General features: G+C 38.7%; 1 protein-coding gene across 1 annotated transcript in view; it reads left to right on the top strand.

Annotated features, from left to right (window-relative positions):
- The window catches only part of LOC149795659 (transferrin 2-like), a 77,409-nt gene that overhangs the window by 37,343 nt on the left and 20,569 nt on the right, over nucleotides 1-19,497 (top strand). Inside the window, exons 5-9 of the mRNA XM_089965501.1 lie at nucleotides 2,215-2,373; nucleotides 8,566-8,750; nucleotides 11,134-11,443; nucleotides 14,135-14,381; nucleotides 15,440-15,555. Coding sequence (XP_089821627.1) covers nucleotides 2,215-2,373; nucleotides 8,566-8,750; nucleotides 11,134-11,443; nucleotides 14,135-14,381; nucleotides 15,440-15,555 — 1,017 coding nt within the window. The remainder of the gene's footprint in view (nucleotides 1-2,214; nucleotides 2,374-8,565; nucleotides 8,751-11,133; nucleotides 11,444-14,134; nucleotides 14,382-15,439; nucleotides 15,556-19,497) is intronic.

Raw genomic sequence — 19,497 nt, 5'->3', positions numbered from 1 at the left:
GTTGTCACTTTTTATGATACTTTTCATATATTTGCTGAGGTAGTTTTGGTTTTCTAAGTTAGAAAATATTTTTCATTTTCTCACTCTCTTCGTTTCATACTCTAGACCAAATCATATGACCCTTAAATTCTTGTAATTCATTTTTCTTTTCACTTATCAAATTAGTATTAAATATTTCAACCACTCTGGTGGCCTAGTGGTTAGAGCGTCTGCCTTGGATGCAGCAGGTCATGGGTTCAATCCCCGGCTGAGTCATACCAAAGACTTATAAAAATGGTACTTAAGTTGCCACACTTGGCACTCAGCATTAGGAGGTAAGTGGTGTCAGGTTAATGTGACTAGGTGGGACATCATGCTACAACATGTGGCATGATGCCCCAGTGCTAGAAACTGCCACACCGCAGACATCAGAGCGATATGACTGAATTTGTTTTTAAAGCTATGTTAAAAATCCAAATCACACACATGCACACACATTATATATTTCATTATCATCTGATAAATTGTTGATGTCTTTAATTAGATCTTTCTCTCTAGTCTCTCAGACCACTCTGGTGCCTAGTGGTTAGAACGTCCGCCTTGGAGGTCATGGATTAGAACCCGAGATGAGTCTTATAAAACAACTGCCACAATGCAGACATTGTAGCGATATGACTGAAAAATTGTTAAAGCTACATTAAAAATCCAAAGCACGCATGCGCGCGCGTGCACACACACACACACACACACACACTCTTGTGGCTATTGACATATTTAAAATTTTCACTGGTTAAATTTTTAAAACATTTGTAGATCTTTCATTAAATAAAAAAGTCACATTTTGTATTCAGGACTTTCTCTTTTCCCCTCTCCAGAGACAGGTAATAAACAGCATTCATAGTATTTGTACATTTCAACCATTTAAAATAAGGGCCTTAGCATTCAGGTTAATTTCGAATTTAACATTTAAAGATGTCTTCTCACTTATGTTGGGTTGTATTAGTATTATGTCCATACGTTAGGAAATTTAAGGTAGAACAGTTGGTAGGGCTATGGACTGTTAGTCCAGGGGTCATGGGTTTGATACCCTTCTAACCTTGCCATCCCTGTTCATTTGCTTTGGTTCGACCTTAGGAAAGGCTACTATTTCCTTGGCATGATTTGTTTTGTATTAAAAGCGCCGTTAAAATTGGCAAACCATAGAAATGTAGGTTTCATTTGCAGGGTGATAGTTTGTATAGTGGAGCTGACACATATTCATGACACAGACCAATATTATTCAGGTGATTGATGCCATTGAAGGCCTTGATTAGTCTGTATTTTGTTGTCAATCCACTTTAATGGACATCACAATCTCATTTCCAACAGCAGCATTGGAGTCAACAGTTCTTAAAGGTTGTTGTTAGAGCTTTTCGTTTGCATATATTTTCTAATCACCTTGATAGACTGTCACCATACTTGTTATGCATCAAAAAGACAATCGATTCAGCTCTTTTTAACCTAGTGTCAAGGTTACAGTCATAGAAAATGTAGATTAAAATTTTAGTTTATGTTTTTCATTGGCTTGTAAGTCCTAAATTGCTTGATGGATTTTGTTTAGACATTGAAAAATTATTATGAAATTAAGATAATTTATTCAGTAGCATGCTCTCCCCTTTTGGCCTTGTAGCCAGAATCACATGTTTTAAAGTGATGCTTCTTGGTCATTGTCTCAGCATACATGATCTGGCCTTCTTGTTGTGATAACCAAGTATTTAAGTTCTTCATTAGTCCCCCGCTTTGGTGGCCTAGTGGTTAGAGTGTCTGCCTCAGATGTGGGAGGTCATGGGTTCGAACCCCGGCCGACTCATACCAAAGACTTACGAAAATGGTACTAACAGCTGCCTCGCTAGGCGCTCAGCATTAAGAGGTTAGTGTTAGGACTGGTCAGCCTGGTGTCAGGATAACGTGACTTGTTGGGACATCATGCTACATGTCTGGCATGATGCCCCAGTGCTATACATCACTTTAAACTACCACACTGCAGACATTGTAAAGATATGACTGGAAAATTGTTAAAGCTACGTTAAAAATTTAAATCACACACACACACACACACACACTCTTCATTAATCCAGACTTTTTATAATGATGGGGACTATTGGAAAGTCTCCTTTACTGACTAACATAAAGCAGGCTGAAAAAAAATGTAGAGACCTTTGTTCTGATTCTTGCAATCCTTATATTTGTTTCTAGGAATTGGTACAGGTGCTGGCTGGGTTTATCCAGTGGCCTTTTTGCTGCAGAATCAGCTGATCACGGTATCTGAGTGCAATGCTGTAGTCAAGACAGTCACAGAGTTTTTTGGCCCAATGTGTCTGCCTGGAGCTCTCACATCCTTCTACAATCCATTTGGTAAGTACTGTGTTACATTATCTGTGTATTTCACAGTCTGGAATATAGTACATATGTGTCAGTCCATTGCTGTGTCTTCAGCTGAACTTCTGGATCGAAATTCACAGAACTTGGACATTATCTAGTTCATACCGTAGTCAACCTTAAGAGGGGTATTACTACTTTCTTCCCTTTGCTAGGGTGAGGGGGATGTCAAAAATTAAATAGCGTTTCCAATATTTTTTTAAAACAGACTTTGTGTCAGCAGTCATATTGGATAACTCATTTCTTGTGGAGAGGAAAGTGGGTTCAGACTGGGTTTTTGTTAGTGAAGTGAAATAGGGTTTCATAGGTTGTAGTTTTAGGTTGTGTCTGCTTTGCTTCCAGAGAACAACAATGATTTACAATTAAAATGTCTTACTTTACCAAGTTACATTCCTAACAAGTGAGTTCATTGTTTACTTTGTGCACACACTGGGGTGCACATGGTACACAGGATATACAAACAGTTAAGTTTCTTGTATGACATAATAACATATTGACATTATTTATTGTTCTTTTTTTAAATTTATTATTTCTGAGAAGAATATTGGGATGTCTGTGGGAAAGTGTGGCTGCAAGAAGGTACTTTGGGACACTCACCCAGACAGCCTCACATTTTCAGAGTGCACATGAAAGAGTCGTTGTGTATTTTGCAAAATATGGACCAATGAAATCTGATATCTGGCCGAATCAAGGCATACTTAATAGAGAGCAGAGGAAATGACATTCCCCTTTATTTTCTCTTTTTTCAGGTTTCTCTCCTGCAGAGCTCCAAGGGGCCCACTGCAAGATGAATAGGTCTTCACTTTGAAAGAAAACTCATAAGCTTATAGGACTGTTCTCTTTGAAGATGAGTGAAACCTCTCCAGTAGGAGAGGAATTAACTTTCAGACAGTAGTTTGCCTCGACATGAAAGGGGGAAGTTGAACACTCCTCACATTTAGAGTAGCATTTCTCTTCCTTCTGCACTGCTTATCTTGTATTCTGTACAGTTTGTCACACTCTCCTGCAAGGGAGGACTTGCACCACAACCAGCACTTTTGGGGTAGCATGTTCTACCCTCCAGAGTGGAAGAGCAGCACTGCAACTTACTGAGTGATGAATCAGATGAACTAGGCCCTGACATGACTGGTCACTGGTCAGTGTATTTTGACCATTCAGTAGTTATTTTGTCTCTGTGACTGTTTGGATCATATTAGTCACTGGCCACAAGTCATATCCTACCAGTTGTCACTCATTCACTGGTCATTGCTCATGGTATGGGATAGGGATTGGACCATGTTTTCCCCCTTCCCTCACTTCACTGTCATACTCTGTGCAGGATTTGGAGCTTGCCCACTGACTTAGGACTTGGGATCAGATCAGTATCTACACTTTCCTATCCCAATGAATCCTTATGGAATGTGGGGGCTTCTCAACTTCAGGGTAAACGGTCCTTTATGCCTCCATGGGCCACTGAATCCTGGACCCAGAGTAGATGTGATGCGGTGGCTCATGTACTGCTATAATCTCCTTGTCAGGTGGCATCCACCAGAAGGTTGGAGGCATAGCATCATCCCAGACAGATAGATGTCCCCATTGTTCCACTTGAACTTCTAGTACACAAAGCTCCTACTTGCCACAGTGAGCTGTTATGGTGGTGCAGAGTGCTCCTATATCATCCTATTCACTAAATGACATAGTGGTGCCCAGCCATTCTCCTTCTCAGAGTGTACTAGATGATGATGCTTCTATCCTAGTCGACTCCAATATGTTTGAGGTAGAAGCAGCATAATTCATGCCTCCTATTGGGCCCACCAGATCCTCTCTGAGGAGGAGGAGATCTGGTCTTTTTACCTGTAGATCTTTGCCTCAAACCATCTGGTACACAGTCCAAGAAGATCCTGTGCATTTTGGAAACTATCTCTGGGAGTCAACCACAACCAGACCTCCTCATTCCTCAGTGATTTAGGAAACATCAGAGATTTTCAACAGGCCAAGACATTGCTTGGCAACATAGAGTGTGGTCCATTCCTATGTCTACCTTGAGAACTCTGGTCTCTATTTCAAGTTACTGGATACACTCGCCGAAGAGGTTTAATTTGAATGCTGGTTCATCCCAAAGGGGTATCTCAAATGTAGCATGAGCATGCATAAAAACACTTTGAGTCTTAACAGAAAGCATGGCTTTTAGTCACCATAGCTGACTGTTTCTTAACTACTTCATTTAGTAAGCTGCATTGAATCTGCAGCATAACAAAACATGCTTGATCCTGTGGCTGAGACATTCCAGCTTGTTCTTTCTGTCTTAATGCACCATGACCTCTGATGACAGCACATCCATCATAATATATATCTGGTGTCAAGGAGGCACACATACCCCTTCTCTTTGTGTGGAGGTCTGGAACCTCCTTCACTGGGCCACCTTAGAAAAAAATTGCCACATTAAAGAGAAGAAGAATGCATTAACTGACAGTCCTGGTAAGGCGAAGTGGTCCTCATGGAAGGTTCTCTTCACCATTCTGTGAGAGAGTCCCTTTTCTCACTATGGAGAAAGCCCCTGGTGATCTTGTTTGGGACCAGGCTCAGCAACAGACTTCCTTTTATGTTTCTCCTGGACCAGACAGCATGAACAGTGGATGTATTCAGCTTCAATGCAGTGGGATTATCAGGTCATGTACACCTTTAAACTGTTCTCACTGCAATGCAAAAAAGTCAGAATTTCCACTGATCATGTCATTCTCATAGCCACACTGTGGCCTAACAGTTGTGGTTCATTGATCTTCTAGACCTGTTGATGGTTCAACCCAGGTCTGTACTGCACAGGATTGATCTTCTGTTGCAGCACAGGGTCCCCCTCCTGTACAGCTACCCACATATTCTCCTCCATGCTTAGCTTATATTAAATGACCTATCTACCAGAACAAGGTTGTTGGCAGAGTTGCCAGTTAAATCATTCAGGCCAGGGGAGCCTCTACATCCAAGGTCTATATATAATGCTAGGTGATTGCTGCAGATCCTAGCTGTCCATCTGTGATTAGTGTTGCTGATTTTCCTTTTGTTTCTTTTTTGAGAACAAAAGAATTTCAGTATTTATTATCATGGGCTGTAGAGCTGTCTTTTCTTAACACACTTAAATACTTTTGGGGCATGGTAATTGGTTCGGATTTACACCTTGCTGATCTCGTTAAGTTTTTCAAGCTGCTTGACCTGTCTCCCAATCTCTTATGCCATGTAGAATCTGTCTCACACTCTCTTATGTGATGTAGAATCTGTCTCCCACTCTCTTATGCCCATGTAGAATCTGTTTCCTACTCTCTTATGCCCATGTAGAATCTGTCTCCCACTCTCTTATGCCATGTAGAATCTGTCTCCCACTCTCTTATGCCCATGTAGAATCTGTTTCCTACTCTTTTATGCCCATGTAGAATCTGTCTCCCACTTTCTTATGCCCATGTAGAATCTGTCTCCCACTCTCTTATGCCCATGTATAATTTGTCTCCCACTCTCTTATACCCATGTAGAATCTGTCTTGTGTTTTAACCCTTTTGAGTGAGGCTTCCTTTCCTTTTGCTTTTACTCACATTGGCATTTGTGAAAAGGCAGAGCAAAATTTGTGCATTGTGTAATGACTGTCTCTGGTATAATGGGAATTACGAATTCATTACTCTCTTCTGTTAACCAGAACTTTTACCAAAATATCAGTTACCTTCTGTAACATACTGCCTATCAGGATCTCCAACCTCAGCAGAATCTGTTTTAGGAATCATCAAGATGGGCAGTTCCATCCGTTTAAGGGTTCAATTAATATTTTGGCTTTCATTATCTCATGGTGGATTGTTGCTACAATCAGAAAAGCTTATCGGTCCCTTACTTAGGGAGATCCTTCTTTTATTAAATTAAAAATGCATGAGGTTTGAGCCTGTACTTCCTTGTGGGCCTATCTTAATGATTCTTCATTCAAGGACAACATAAAGGCATTCAAGGACATCATACAGGCAGAATCCCATACTATCTTCATTCAAGGACATCATACAGGCAGCATCCCATACTGTCTTCATTCAAGGACATCATACAGGCAGCATCCCATACTGTCTTCATTCAAGGACATCATAAAGGCAGAATTCCATACTATCTTCATTCAAGGACATCATAAAGGCATTCAAGGACATCATAAAGGCAGCATCCAATACTATCTTCATTCAAGGACATCATACAGGCAGCATCCCATACTATCTTCATTCAGCGACAACATAAAGGCATTCAAGGACATCATACAGGCAGCATCCCATACTGTCTTCATTCAAGGACATCATACAGGCAGCATCCCATACTGTCTTCATTCAAGGACATCATACAGGCAGCATCCCATACTATCTTCATTCAAGGACATCATAAAGGCAGCATCCCATACTATCTTCTCCTACTTCCGCTCATTAGCACAGCATAGTGCAGCCAATGTTTCTCTTGGACCCAGCATAACATATTGCATTCTGTAAAGTGGATCTTTCCTGTACATGGTGAGTACATTTGTTTTTAAAAATCAATTAAACAACATCAGCCTTCCAACATAACTGACAAAGTCAACTACACAGTAGTGATGGGTAAGATTTTTTATTTTTTGAGGTGGTAAAACTAATTATCCAACACTTAGTCATTGCTACTGCTGAATGCCCATCAACACCCAAATCTGATGTCCTGTTGAATGCCCATCAACACCCAAATCTGATGTCCTGCTGAATGCCCATCAACACCCAAATCTGATGTCCTGCTGAATGTCCATCAACACCCAAATCTGATGTCCTGCGGAATGCCCATCAACACCCAAATATGATGTCCTGCTGAATGCCCATCAACACCCAAATCTGATGTCCTGTTGAATGCCCGTCAACACCCAAATGTACTGTCCCGTTGAATGCCCATCAACACCCAAATCTGCTGTCCCGTTGAATGCCCATCAACACCCAAATCTGATGTCCTGCTGAATGCCCATCAGCACCCAAATCTGCTGTCCCGTTGAATGCCCATCAACACCCAGATCTGATGTCCAGCTGAGTGCCCATCAACACCCAAATCTGATGTCCCGTTGAATGCCCATCAACACCCAAATCTGATGTCCTGCTGAATGCCCATCAACACCCAAATCTGCTGTCCCATTGAATGCCCATCAACACCCAAATCTGATGTCCTCCTGAATGCCCATCAACACCCAAATCTGATGTCCCGTTGAATGCCCATCAACACCCAAATCTGATGTCCTGCTGAATGCCCATCAGCACCCAAATCTGCTGTCCCATTGAATGCCCATCAACACCCAAATCTGATGTCCAGCTGAGTGCCCATCACATCCAAATCTGATGTCCTGCTGAATGCCCATCAACACCCAAATCTGCTGTCCCGTTGAATGCCCATCAACACCCAAATCTGATGTCCTGCTGAATGCCCATCAACACCCAAATCTGATGTCCCGTTGAATGCCCATCAACACCCAAATCTGATGTCCAGCTGAGTGCCCATCAACACTCAAATCTGATGCCCTGTTATGACTGTTCTGTGCAAGGTGCACAGGTGGACCTTGTCTTATTGACAATTCTCCACTGTTGGAGGATGTATTCACATTGAACAGATGTGGTTTGTTGGCACAAAAAAGTAAAAGCTATACAATAGTGATGGGTAAGTATATGTTGGATTCTAACTATAGAATCATGTTAAATCCTAGTTTGCTGACAGCTAATATATGCATGAGGCATGAATATCATGTTTCTGGTGGTCACAGCAGTGGTAGTGACAGCATTTAAGATTTGTCTTAATGGTTTTGAAAGTTGGAGTGTATTTGTATGTTGCACATGAGTGCATTGAACATGGATGAGTTCCACAAAGCAGTTATTAATAATGGATTTCACTTTATTCACTTTTGTATCAGTGAATAACATCTGACCTTTGCACAGGCTTACCTAGTGCCACATTTAAACACCTAGTGCCACATTTAAACACTTATTACTGTGTCACAATGAATATGTTAAGAGAGACCATTTTGGTTTTGTTTGTTTTTTCTTAAGGTTTTCATCATGAATGTTATAACAGTATTTATTTAAAAAAAAATAAAAAATATGTTTAACTTTGTCCAGTTATATATCTCTAATTAGACCTTCCACTTAAGAAAAACATACGAATTGCAACATTTTTTTTCAGGTAACAACCCAACTCGCGTTTGTGACTTGTGTATCGGATCTGGGGTGGAGCAATGCACATCTAGTGATCCCAATGCTGGTGAAGATGGGGCGTTCCGGTGCCTGTCCAGTAATAGTGGTGACATAGCCTTTTTACGACACAATACAGTGCAACTCCAGGCTGTTGTGGAAGGTGTTGACCCAGAGGTAAATGCTATTTTAATTCTCTTGGTATAAATGTCATACCTGCTAAAGAAATATATGTGTGTAAAAGGAGATATTGCTGAAGATACTCAAGTATTACAGAGATGTTATTTAAGTGGTCTTCAGGGACTGCAGAATGTCCCAACCCCAATCATAATGGGTCCCAATTACAGTATAAAATGCAAGCATATTTGTCTTTATTAATGGTCACCTTTATTCAACAGTCACCGGGTCTAAACAGCCATTTTCGTTTCCTCCCCACCAAATTTCCAGTATAAAGGTCATGTATTTAACAGCTACCTCATTTTCAGTCAACAGACTGGTATATTTCCAAACCAGACAATGGTTTCTTTCTGCTTTAAGCAGGCATTCAAGTTTATCAACAGTGACAACTTTATGTAACTATGCAAAACCAAGCATTTACTCTTGATGAAGGGCATTTTCCTTTTAGATGAAAATGTCATGTGTATGGATATGTATTTCTTAACTTGCTTATTATGCTCAGATCACTCGGTTAGTGCGACTTTCAATTAGGGCTTTCATGATTGACAAAGATGATGTCACATTGCTAACTTGGTTGATGTAAAGAGATATGGGGGCTCTACAGGGTGATGAAGAACTAAGCTAAATAAAATTACAAATCTGCAGATCTTTCATCATCAGTTGTGTCATATTGGAATGTTTGTGTATTGTTTTACTCCACTATAGAATATAAAAACATTGCTTTTGCTAAATGTAAGCAAACATTTCCCTTTTCTTCACTGAATCCGTGTATATTCCTGCCATCCAGGGTCAGAACCAATGACCAGTCATGTGACCTTGTCACATGCTGGATGAACGAGGTAGTAGACCTAATTTGCTTATTGTTAAGATATTACTTGAAATTAAAGCAAGTGCATTTTGCCACAGTAATCACCAAAGGAAATTAGTGAAATTGTTTTTGGAGTAAAATCTTGATGTAAATTGCCTTACAAATAACCACGCACACACACACACACACACAGATTTAGCAGCATTGTAATAATGCAAGCTGTTGTCAAAAAAGATCAGTAAAGAACAGATTTTATCTTCAGTTTTTGTTTTGTTTTTAAACCTATTAATTGATTTTTATCACTATAATATCTATAATTGCAGAGATATCATATAAGACACTTAATTTAATTTAGGGATTAAGATATGGACTTTAAAATCTTGTCAGCTTATGTTTTTCAAATTAAGAGTGGGTAACTTTTTCAAAATGCTCTTTAATTTGACAGGTGTTACATTGTAAGCAGTTTCAGTTTTATGTACAATGTAGGGTGATCAATATTGATGCTTGATGAGTTTAAGTTCCAGTGTACAGGATAGGGTGAGCAATATTGATGCTTGATGAGTTCAAGTTCCAGTGTACAGTGTAGGGTGAGCAATATTGATGCTTGATGAGTTTAAGTTCCAGTGTACAGGATAGGGTGAGCAATATTGATGCTTGATGAGTTCAAGTTCCAGTGTACAGTGTAGGGTGAGCAGTATTGATGCTTGATGAGTTTAAGTTACAGTATACAGTGTAGGGTGAACAATATTGATGCTTGATGAGTTCAAGTTACAGTGTACAGTGTAGGATGAGCAATATTGATGCTTGATGAGTTCAAGTTCCAGTGTACAGGATAGGGTGAGCAATATTGATGCCTCAAGAGTTCAAGTTCCAGTGTACAGTGTAGGGTGAGCAATATTGATGCTTGATGAGTTCAAGCTCCATTGTACAGGATAGGGTGAGCAATATTGATGCCTCAAGAGTTCAAGTTCCAGTGTACAGTGTAGGGTGAGCAATATTGATGCTTGATGAGTTCAAGCTCCATTGTACAGGATAGGGTGAGCAATATTGATGCCTCAAGAGTTCAAGTTCCAGTGTACAGTGTAGGGTGAGCAATATTGATGCTTGTTGAGTTCAAGTTCAAGTGTACAGTGTAGGGTGAGCAGTATTGATGCTTAATGAGTTCAAGTTTCAAGTAATTTTCAATACAGGACAAGCGGCCAGCTGGCATTTCTCCTGAGATCTGGAAGCTGTGACAAGCTTATCCTTCATACGTTTTTTTATGATGAATAAATGTCAAATTAATTTTTTATGAGAAAAATGAATGGATAGTTAAATAGATCCTCATTAAACATTCACGTTTGAAATAAAAATGCAAATTAATGGCTATATTTTCAAAAGGAATGGAAGCTCAATGCACAGTGGCAGCCAACCATGGCTGGCCTATGCAGGTTTCAAACCCACATTCTTTGGTTTATGAGTCAAATACTCTGCCAGCTCTCCTTGCTGTCATTGAAATATACTTAAATGTTATATTGCTAACTTTTAAGATTTTATTTTAAGCAAAACCTTTAACAAGAAAATTACACATTTCAGGAATTTGAGCTTATTTGCCCGACTGGCTCCTCAGCTGCTATCACAGATTACCAGCAGTGTAATTTTGGAAAAGTCCCAAATAACATTGTCATGACATCCAGCCTGAAGAATGCAGCAACCATAGCAAGCTATAAGAGCTTTTTGAAGCAGCTAGTGGAGTGGTTTGCAGCAGGAAAGCCATATTCCAGCCAGTTTTCCATCTTCAGCTCCTCTAGCTATTCCTACCTTAAGCGGTCAAATCTTCTATTCTCTGATGCTACCAAGACTCTTGTAGATGTGGGAGATAAAGATACCTATTATTCCTGGACAGGTAATGAGAAATTACTGTAAATCACGCATCATTTCCTGGACAGGTAATGAGAAATTACTGTAAATCACACATTTCCTAGCAGTTTTTTTTTGACCGATTTAGACAACTAACTTAATTAAAACATTGGGAACACTACTAAATATCATTGTTATAACTCGGGCATCTACTCTTGATCATAAAATATCACTGAGATTAATGAATTCATGATAATTTAATCATGGTAAAATGTTGTGACTTGGATAAGAAGGGAGGCTCATTTGGTGAAAAATATCCTTTTGTATCAATGCGATATGTCTCTTACTTACTGTGAAAGAATTTGTGGAAATGCATACTGGACAAGGATGCTAAACTGCTGTAAATCGGAACATTTTCACTATCTTTAAATGAGTTTAATGTATTTACTATAAGTTTATATATTCACTATAAGTATAATATATTCACTGTAAGTTTAATGTATTTACTGTAAGTTATATATTCACTATAAGTTTAATGTATTTGCATTTTAATCTGTTTGCATTTGGTTTAATGTATTCTTTATAAGTTCAACATATTCACTGTAAGTTTCACATATTCACGGTAAGTTTCACATATTCACTGTCATTAACAGATAAAAAAAATACAATGCTTTACATAATCAGCTTATTCCTTGTCAACTTTTACAAACTTGGCAAGTCGTCCTCTAGATGACTTTTTTGTAAACCGGAAAATTTGTTTAAATGAATAATATGAGGTGTCAGACAAAAAAACCTGAATGCTCTCACAACTCCATTAGTCATTATCACTGTTATTGTTGTTATCCTAAAATTGCTCACTAACTTGTACTTTCACTAACATCTTTTTTAGCATCCTGATTCTATTAATGTCTGTCTAGCCCTCCTGATTTTTATAATGTCTGTCTAGCACTCTTGATTCCTATAACATCTGTCTAGCCCTCCTGATTCATATAATGTCTGTCTAGCACTCCTGATTCTTATAATGTCTGTCTAGCACTCCCGATTCTTATAATGTCTAACACTCCTGATTCTTATAAAGTTGGTCAGGCCCTCCTGATTCTTATAATGTCTGTCTAGCCCTCCTGATTCTTATAATGTGTAACTAACCCTCGCTATTCTTATAACGTCTGTCTAGCACTCCTAAAACATTTGTCTAGAACTCCTGATTCTTATAATATCTGTAGTTCTCTCCATTTTTATAACATCTGTCCAGCACTCCTGATTCTTCTAAAGTTGGTTAGGCCCTACCAATTCTTATAATGTGTGTCTAGCCTTACCAGTTCTTATAACGTCTGACAAGCCCTCCTGATTCTTATAAAAATCTGTCCAGCACTCCTGATTCTTATATCGTCTGTCTAGCCTTCCCAATTCTTATAACATCTGTCTAGCCCTCCCTATTCTTATAACATCTGTCTAGCCCTCCCAATTCTTATAACATCTATCTAGCCCTCCCGATTCTTTTAATGTCTGTCTAGCCCTCCCAATTCTTAAAACGTCTGACAAGCCCTTCTGATTCTTATAACGTCGGTCTAGCACTCCTAATTCTTATATCGTTTGTGTAGCCCTCTCGATTCTTATAACGTCTGATAAGCCCTCCTAATTCTTATAACGTCGGTCTAGCACTCCTGATTCTTATGTCATCTGTGTAGCCCTCCCGATTCTTATTGTGTCTGTCTAGCCCTCCTGATTCTTATAACATTTGTCTAGCACTCCTGATTCTTATAACATCTGTCTAGCCCTCCTAATTCTTATAACGTCTGTGTAGCACTCCCGATTTTTATAACGTCTTTCTAGCCCTCCCAATTCTATCATCTGTCTAGCACTCCCTTACATCCATCTGGTACTCCTCATTCTTCTAAAGTTGGTCAGGCCCTCGATACTTATAATGTCTGTCTAGCCCTCCCGATTCTTATAATGTCTGTCTAGCCCTCCTGATTCTTGTAATGTCTGTCTAGCCCTCCCGATTCTTATAACATCTGACTAGCACTCCCGATTCTTATAATGTCTTTCTAGCCCTCCCGATCCTTCTAAAGTTGGTCAGGCCCTCCTGACTCTTATTAGCAAGGAGAAATACCTGCTACAATCTTGGCCCTATTTCTGTGGTATCAATAAACCTCAGCTTTGTAATGGTTACATTATACATTATTATTTTGATAGATGCAGCGTTGGACAACAATGGGTCAAATACAGTACACACAAAGTGGACCATTCCACATTTGTACTGGAGTAGATGCATTTTAGTGTAGTTATACTTGATATTAACTATACTACTCGTAACAGGCATAAGTGGAGTCTACCTGTCAAATTTATGGATTGTAACCTTGTATTATCACCAACATGTATATATCTAAGTGGTAACTCCTGGACTATTAGGCATAAATCAATCAGTCATATACCCTTCAATGCAATTTAGCTTCATCCTAACTCCACCTACAACAGTTGGATATTACACAGTGTAGTGTGATGTAAATCAGTTAAAGCTACACAGATAGGCAGAAAATGCTCAATACACATTGTGTGTACTGTAAGAAATTGATCAGCGCAAGCCACTTTTCCAAAGTCACCTGTCCACAACAAGTGGCTGAAAAAATATTTGTACAACCCTGAGAACTAATTATATTATATAAGCAAACATTGTTATATACTTAAAAGCACATATACCCAGCAGAATAAAAATGAAAATCTGTGCATATTTCAGGTACTGAGTTCCGTACGAAATTAGATGTGCTAAACTACTGCCCACTTGCAGTGGCAAGATTCTGTGTGATCTCAGATGCAGAGCAGGCAAAATGTGAGATGATGGTTGAGGCATTTAAGGGGAACGATCTGAAACCTGACCTTGATTGCCTGCGAGGAACAAACATTCGTCACTGTATGAGTCTCATCCAGGAAGGTGATGCCGATATGATGGTACTGGATGCTGGAGATTTGTATATTGCTGGAAAGTAAGTGTCTCTTATTTTCAGACAGATTCTTGAATAAAAGAATAGTTGATGCAGCAAATCTGCAAGGTATTACAGCAGTTGTGTTGCTCATTATTTGTCTCTGATTTTGTTACTGTTGCTATCATAGGTAAAGAATTGTAGTTACCCTTCTATTGCTTGGAATTTGCTTTTACAATCATTTGGGTTTCCACACCTTGAAAACCATTGTTTATTGATTTATTGTCATCAAGATAGCAGTACAAATTCAATCTTCATTTCCAAAGAGTGTTCTTTTACTTTATTTGACTGAATCTGTCAGTAATTACCCTCATACCATGAATCTGCCAGTAATTACCCTCATACCACTGGCGAATTACGAGCAAACCTGGAAGTGGGTCACTTTTGTTAAAAGCTATCAGTCAGACCATTTCTTAAATCTTTGCTAGATTGGAACAAATGAAGATGAAACTTGTGTTTTTGCTTGTCTTGTAAATGGTGGCATATAAACAGAACCTTTTACCAGCAGTGGCAATATCATTATCAGTGTGAACCTGAAAGTCATTCATCATCTTTTACATTAATGACTTCAAACTTTGGCAGGTTGTTACTATATGTCTAGGTTTGTATCTAGATTTACTAAGGTTTCCGGACTGGCCATTATTGGCAGTTGGCAGCATCACCTTTGAGATTCTTTGTAATTGTGAACATTTTTGATTACATATCTTCTAAACAAGTCGCAATGTTTGTCTGAAAATCTGCTGTAATATCACTGTTTGCCAATAGTTTGTGCCCAGGTATGCTTGGATTTCCAGTCTGGTATGCTTGGTTATCCAGTCTGGTATGCTTGGATTTTCAGTCTGGTCTGCTTGGATTTTCAGTCTGATATGCTTGGTTATCCAGTCTGGTATGCATGGATTTCCAGTCTGGTCTGCTTGGATTTCCAGTCTGGTATGCTTGGATTTCCAGTCTGGTCTGCTTGATTAAGCAGAATGCTGAGACATCAACATCCTTAATAGGTGATACACCATAATCTACTGAATCCTTGTATTTAAACTCAGCACTGCTAATTGTCTTTATAGGTACTATAATCTGGTTCCAATAGCAGCTGAGGATTATGGAGATATGACTGGCTCATTCAAAGTAGTGGCTGCTGCCTTGAAGGCCAACCTCAACATGACACTTTTCAACCTCAAAAGTAAGTATATTCTTTTAGATGACTTTCTCCTGTCCAAGAATAAACTATAATTCTTAGCATAAGAAATCTTGTATGCATGGTATGGAAATCTTGTATGCATGGTATGGAAATATTGTATGCATGGTGTGGAAATCTTGTATGCATGGTGTGGATATCTTGTATGTCATGGTGTGGATATCTTGTATGCATGGTGTGGATGGATTATCTTGATCATATGAAATATTTCCATGTAACCACAATGACACTACACTATTCACAGATGCAACCATTCTGCATTTTGCAGTTTCAAGTTTTAATAAAATTCACCATTCAGAATTGGTGATCTCCCATGACATTTTTCAATGCATCAGGGTAAGCATGCATTGTCATTATAAAATATTTTTTTAAATGTGTATTATGATAAAAGTGAAAAATGTTAATGTCAGTGAAATATAAAAGTTCATATATTTAGGTAATTTTCTTTATTTTCCCAACTTAAAAGTGAATGATTTAATTTCAAAGTCATTTGCCATAGAATTAAAATAAATAGCATCATTTTTATTTCTTTACTTCATATATTTGTATTGCCACCTTAAAATTAAAGTCTTTTAGGCAAAATTATTCAGCACTAATCATCATTATGTAATTCAACACCCACTGTGTCAACCTGTTCCTTAACCCTCTGTGTCAGCCTGTTCCTTATCCCTCTGTGTCAACCTGTTCCTTAACCCACTGTATCAACCTGTTCCTTAATCCTCTGTGTCACCCTGTTCCTTAACCCTGTGTCAACCTGTTCCTGAACCCAGTGTCAACATGCTCCTTAACCCACTGTGTCAATCTGTTCCTTAACCCTCTGTGTCAACCTGTTCCTTAACCCTGTCAACATGCTACTTAACCCACTGTGTCAACCTGTTCATTAACCCTGTGTCAACCTGTTCCTTAACCATCAGTATCAACCTGTTCCTTAACCCTCTATGTCAACCTGTTCCTTAACCCACTGTGTCAACCTGTTCCTTAACCCACTCTTAACCTGTTCCCTAACCCTGTGTCAGCATGCTCCTGAACAAACAGCTGTCTCATCCTGTTCCTTAATCCCAATGTGTCAGCCTGTTCCTTAACCCTATGTCAAACTGTTCCTTAACCCTCTGTGCCAACCTGTTCCTTAACCCTCTGTGCCAACCTGTTCCTTAACCCACTGTGTCAACATTTTCCTTAACCCACTGTGTCAACCTGCTCCTTAACCCACTGTCTCAACCTGTTCTTTAACCCACTGTCTCAACCTGCTCCTTAACCAACTGTGTCAGCCCATTCCTTAACCCACTGTTGGTTTTGTTCTGAAAAAAATTGGAACATATATGTAGTAATGGATATACAAAAAAATACAAAACTTAGGAAGTCTTGAGTTTACTAAATAATGATTAAGTGTAAGGATCAAACTTTCCATATTTCAGTCATAATATGGTTTTAAGTTCATTAGTGGTAATTATGTAGCCTGTAAAATATTATTCACTGACTGATGTTATTTTGTTTTTATTGACAGTTCGGACAAATAAAAATATGACACATTAATGCAGCCATACACTTATTAGAACATACCAATACTTAATTTATCATCTAATGTATTCCAATTTTAAACTGTTTATTAACGGAGAAATACTTCCATTGTAATGAAGGAATAATCCAACACTTTTATTTAAATGTTTTCAAAATGAGTAAAACTGAAAGATAAAAACTGTTAATTTTTCTTTCTTGGATAGCTGAAGATATCTGTTTTGTTTCTGTTTTAGCAACAATTTACTTGAGGTAAAATGATACATGCTTTAGTTTGATTTGAATGTAGAGGTATCTGATTTTGGTCTCTAAATAATAAAAATATTCATAGATCAGATTTTTAAAATGTTTGTAATTCATGACAAGAACTGTTAGGATGCAGACCAGCCAACCCTCACACATAGCTGCCAACCCTCATGAATTTAGCATGAATTTCATGACTTTTTCCGAGATTTACGGATTCACACCACAAGCCAAAAATTCACGAATTCTCCAATTCTCAATTATTTTAATTCTTTAATAAAATAACTGATTTCCCGTTAAGCGCTAGTCGTGATATTGGCAGTTACCGAAACGGTCCGGTACTGCTGGTCGCGTTATTAGTAGAACTACTGCCGATTGGTACAGTTGGCCCGGTAGCAAGTATTTTAGCTTATTTTAATCTATATGTATAAGAGTAGTTTCACAAATGCTTTTGAGAGAAACTGGGGCCTAACCGGAATTTTGCTTCGTGCATGCGTAACCAACACTGATTTGAGTTACCGTTCAGCATCACATGTAAGATCTTGAAATGTCTTCACCACCAAGGAAAAAGAAATGTATTGCTCAAAAAGTGAAGTCTGATTTGGAATATATAAAAAATTGGCCATGCATTCTGCCATTAAACATTGATATACATCATGCTTTTTGCACAAAGTGTGCCACAAATTTAGCATTGGGCATGGTGGCAGGGATGATGTGAGGAAGCACATAGAGGTTGCAAAAAAAACACCTAGAACTTGGGGAAAATGAAGAATTTGCAGATTTCAGCTCTGGAATATTTTAAGCCATCGGCAGAAGACCTGCAAGCTAACAACGCTGAAGCATTATTTGTGAGGTTTTTTTTTGTTGAAAACAATCTACCTTTATCAGCTGGAGACCATGCTAAACATTTGTTCCGACAAATGTTCCCAGACTCGAAGATCGCTTCCAAATTTTCCTGTGGAAAAACCAAAAGTGCTGCAGCTCCTGTGCATTCCTCACAGCAACAGTGACATCCAAAGAGTATTTTCTCTAGTTTTCTCTAGTGAGGAAAAATAAGACAGACTTTAGGGCCTCCTTAGCTGCAGAAAATTTGTCAGCAATTTTAGTCCCCAAGATCAACCAACAGGCAAGAAGTCTGAATTGTTTAGAAAACAAATTTACGATTAAGCAGTTGAGGTAGTTCAAGTCTGCCACAGTATCATGTCTTGATAAATTATCACAAGAACAAGTGAAGTTTATGAATGCCATAATAAATTGAAATGCAGGTATATTTCTGCATATATGTAGTGTTTTAGTTTTATATTGTGATCTTGATATAGTGTAGTATTGATGGTCAGAGTGGATGGAGTTATTGTCTTGGCATTTTTCACTAATTCATGTCCAAATTCACTTATTTTTATTCCTATTTTCACTAATTGCGAGCCTGGAAGGTTGGCAGCTATGCTGATGATTTTGGCTTGAATTTCATCACTCTCAGTAGCAATTCGTGGATTCACACTGCATGCCAGAAAATCACAAATTCCCCAATTCTCAATCGGCTTAAATCAGGAATAAAATAACTTATCCTGTTAAATGCAAGTCATGATATCAGCATTGGTCACTGATGCCAAAATAACTGTCCTGTACTGCTTGTCACGATGTTAATAAAAATATATCCATTTTTTCCAGTTTGCCCTGTAGCAAGCATTTTAAAGTATTGAATCTATATTTAGAACACAAGTTTTACAAATACTTGTGAAGAAAATGGGGGCTCAGCTGGAATTTTTTTTTTAGTGGCACATGTACATACTCATACTACATGAGGACACCTTTTTTAAGTGTAGGAATTTTTGAAATGTTGAAAGATTAGCATATATCATAATTTGCTTGAGTTCATATTTTTCCGCGCATGTGCCAACACCACTAATAGTTAACTGTTCGATGTCTCTTCAGAATTAAATAACATTTTGTAATTGGGACCCTGAGTGGCTGAGTGGTCTAAAGCGCTCTCCGTTACGGATCACTACCCTCTCACCTCTGTCTGCATGGGTTTGAGTCTAGGATTCAGCCAATGTGGGTATGTGAGAAAGCTTGCCAGTAGCTTCTCACGGGTCAATGGTTCTTCCCAGGGTTTTCCCGGGTTCTTCCTCCACCATTAATACTGGCCGCAAGGCATAGCCTATTGTGTGC

Source organism: Sinohyriopsis cumingii, chromosome 7, assembly GCF_028554795.1.
Source record: "Sinohyriopsis cumingii isolate HCF-2022 chromosome 7, ASM2855479v2, whole genome shotgun sequence".
In the NCBI taxonomy this organism is placed as follows: domain Eukaryota; kingdom Metazoa; phylum Mollusca; class Bivalvia; order Unionida; family Unionidae; genus Sinohyriopsis; species Sinohyriopsis cumingii.
The sequence above is the reverse complement of the archived record's forward strand: the minus strand, read 5'-3'. Positions and strand labels throughout refer to the sequence as shown.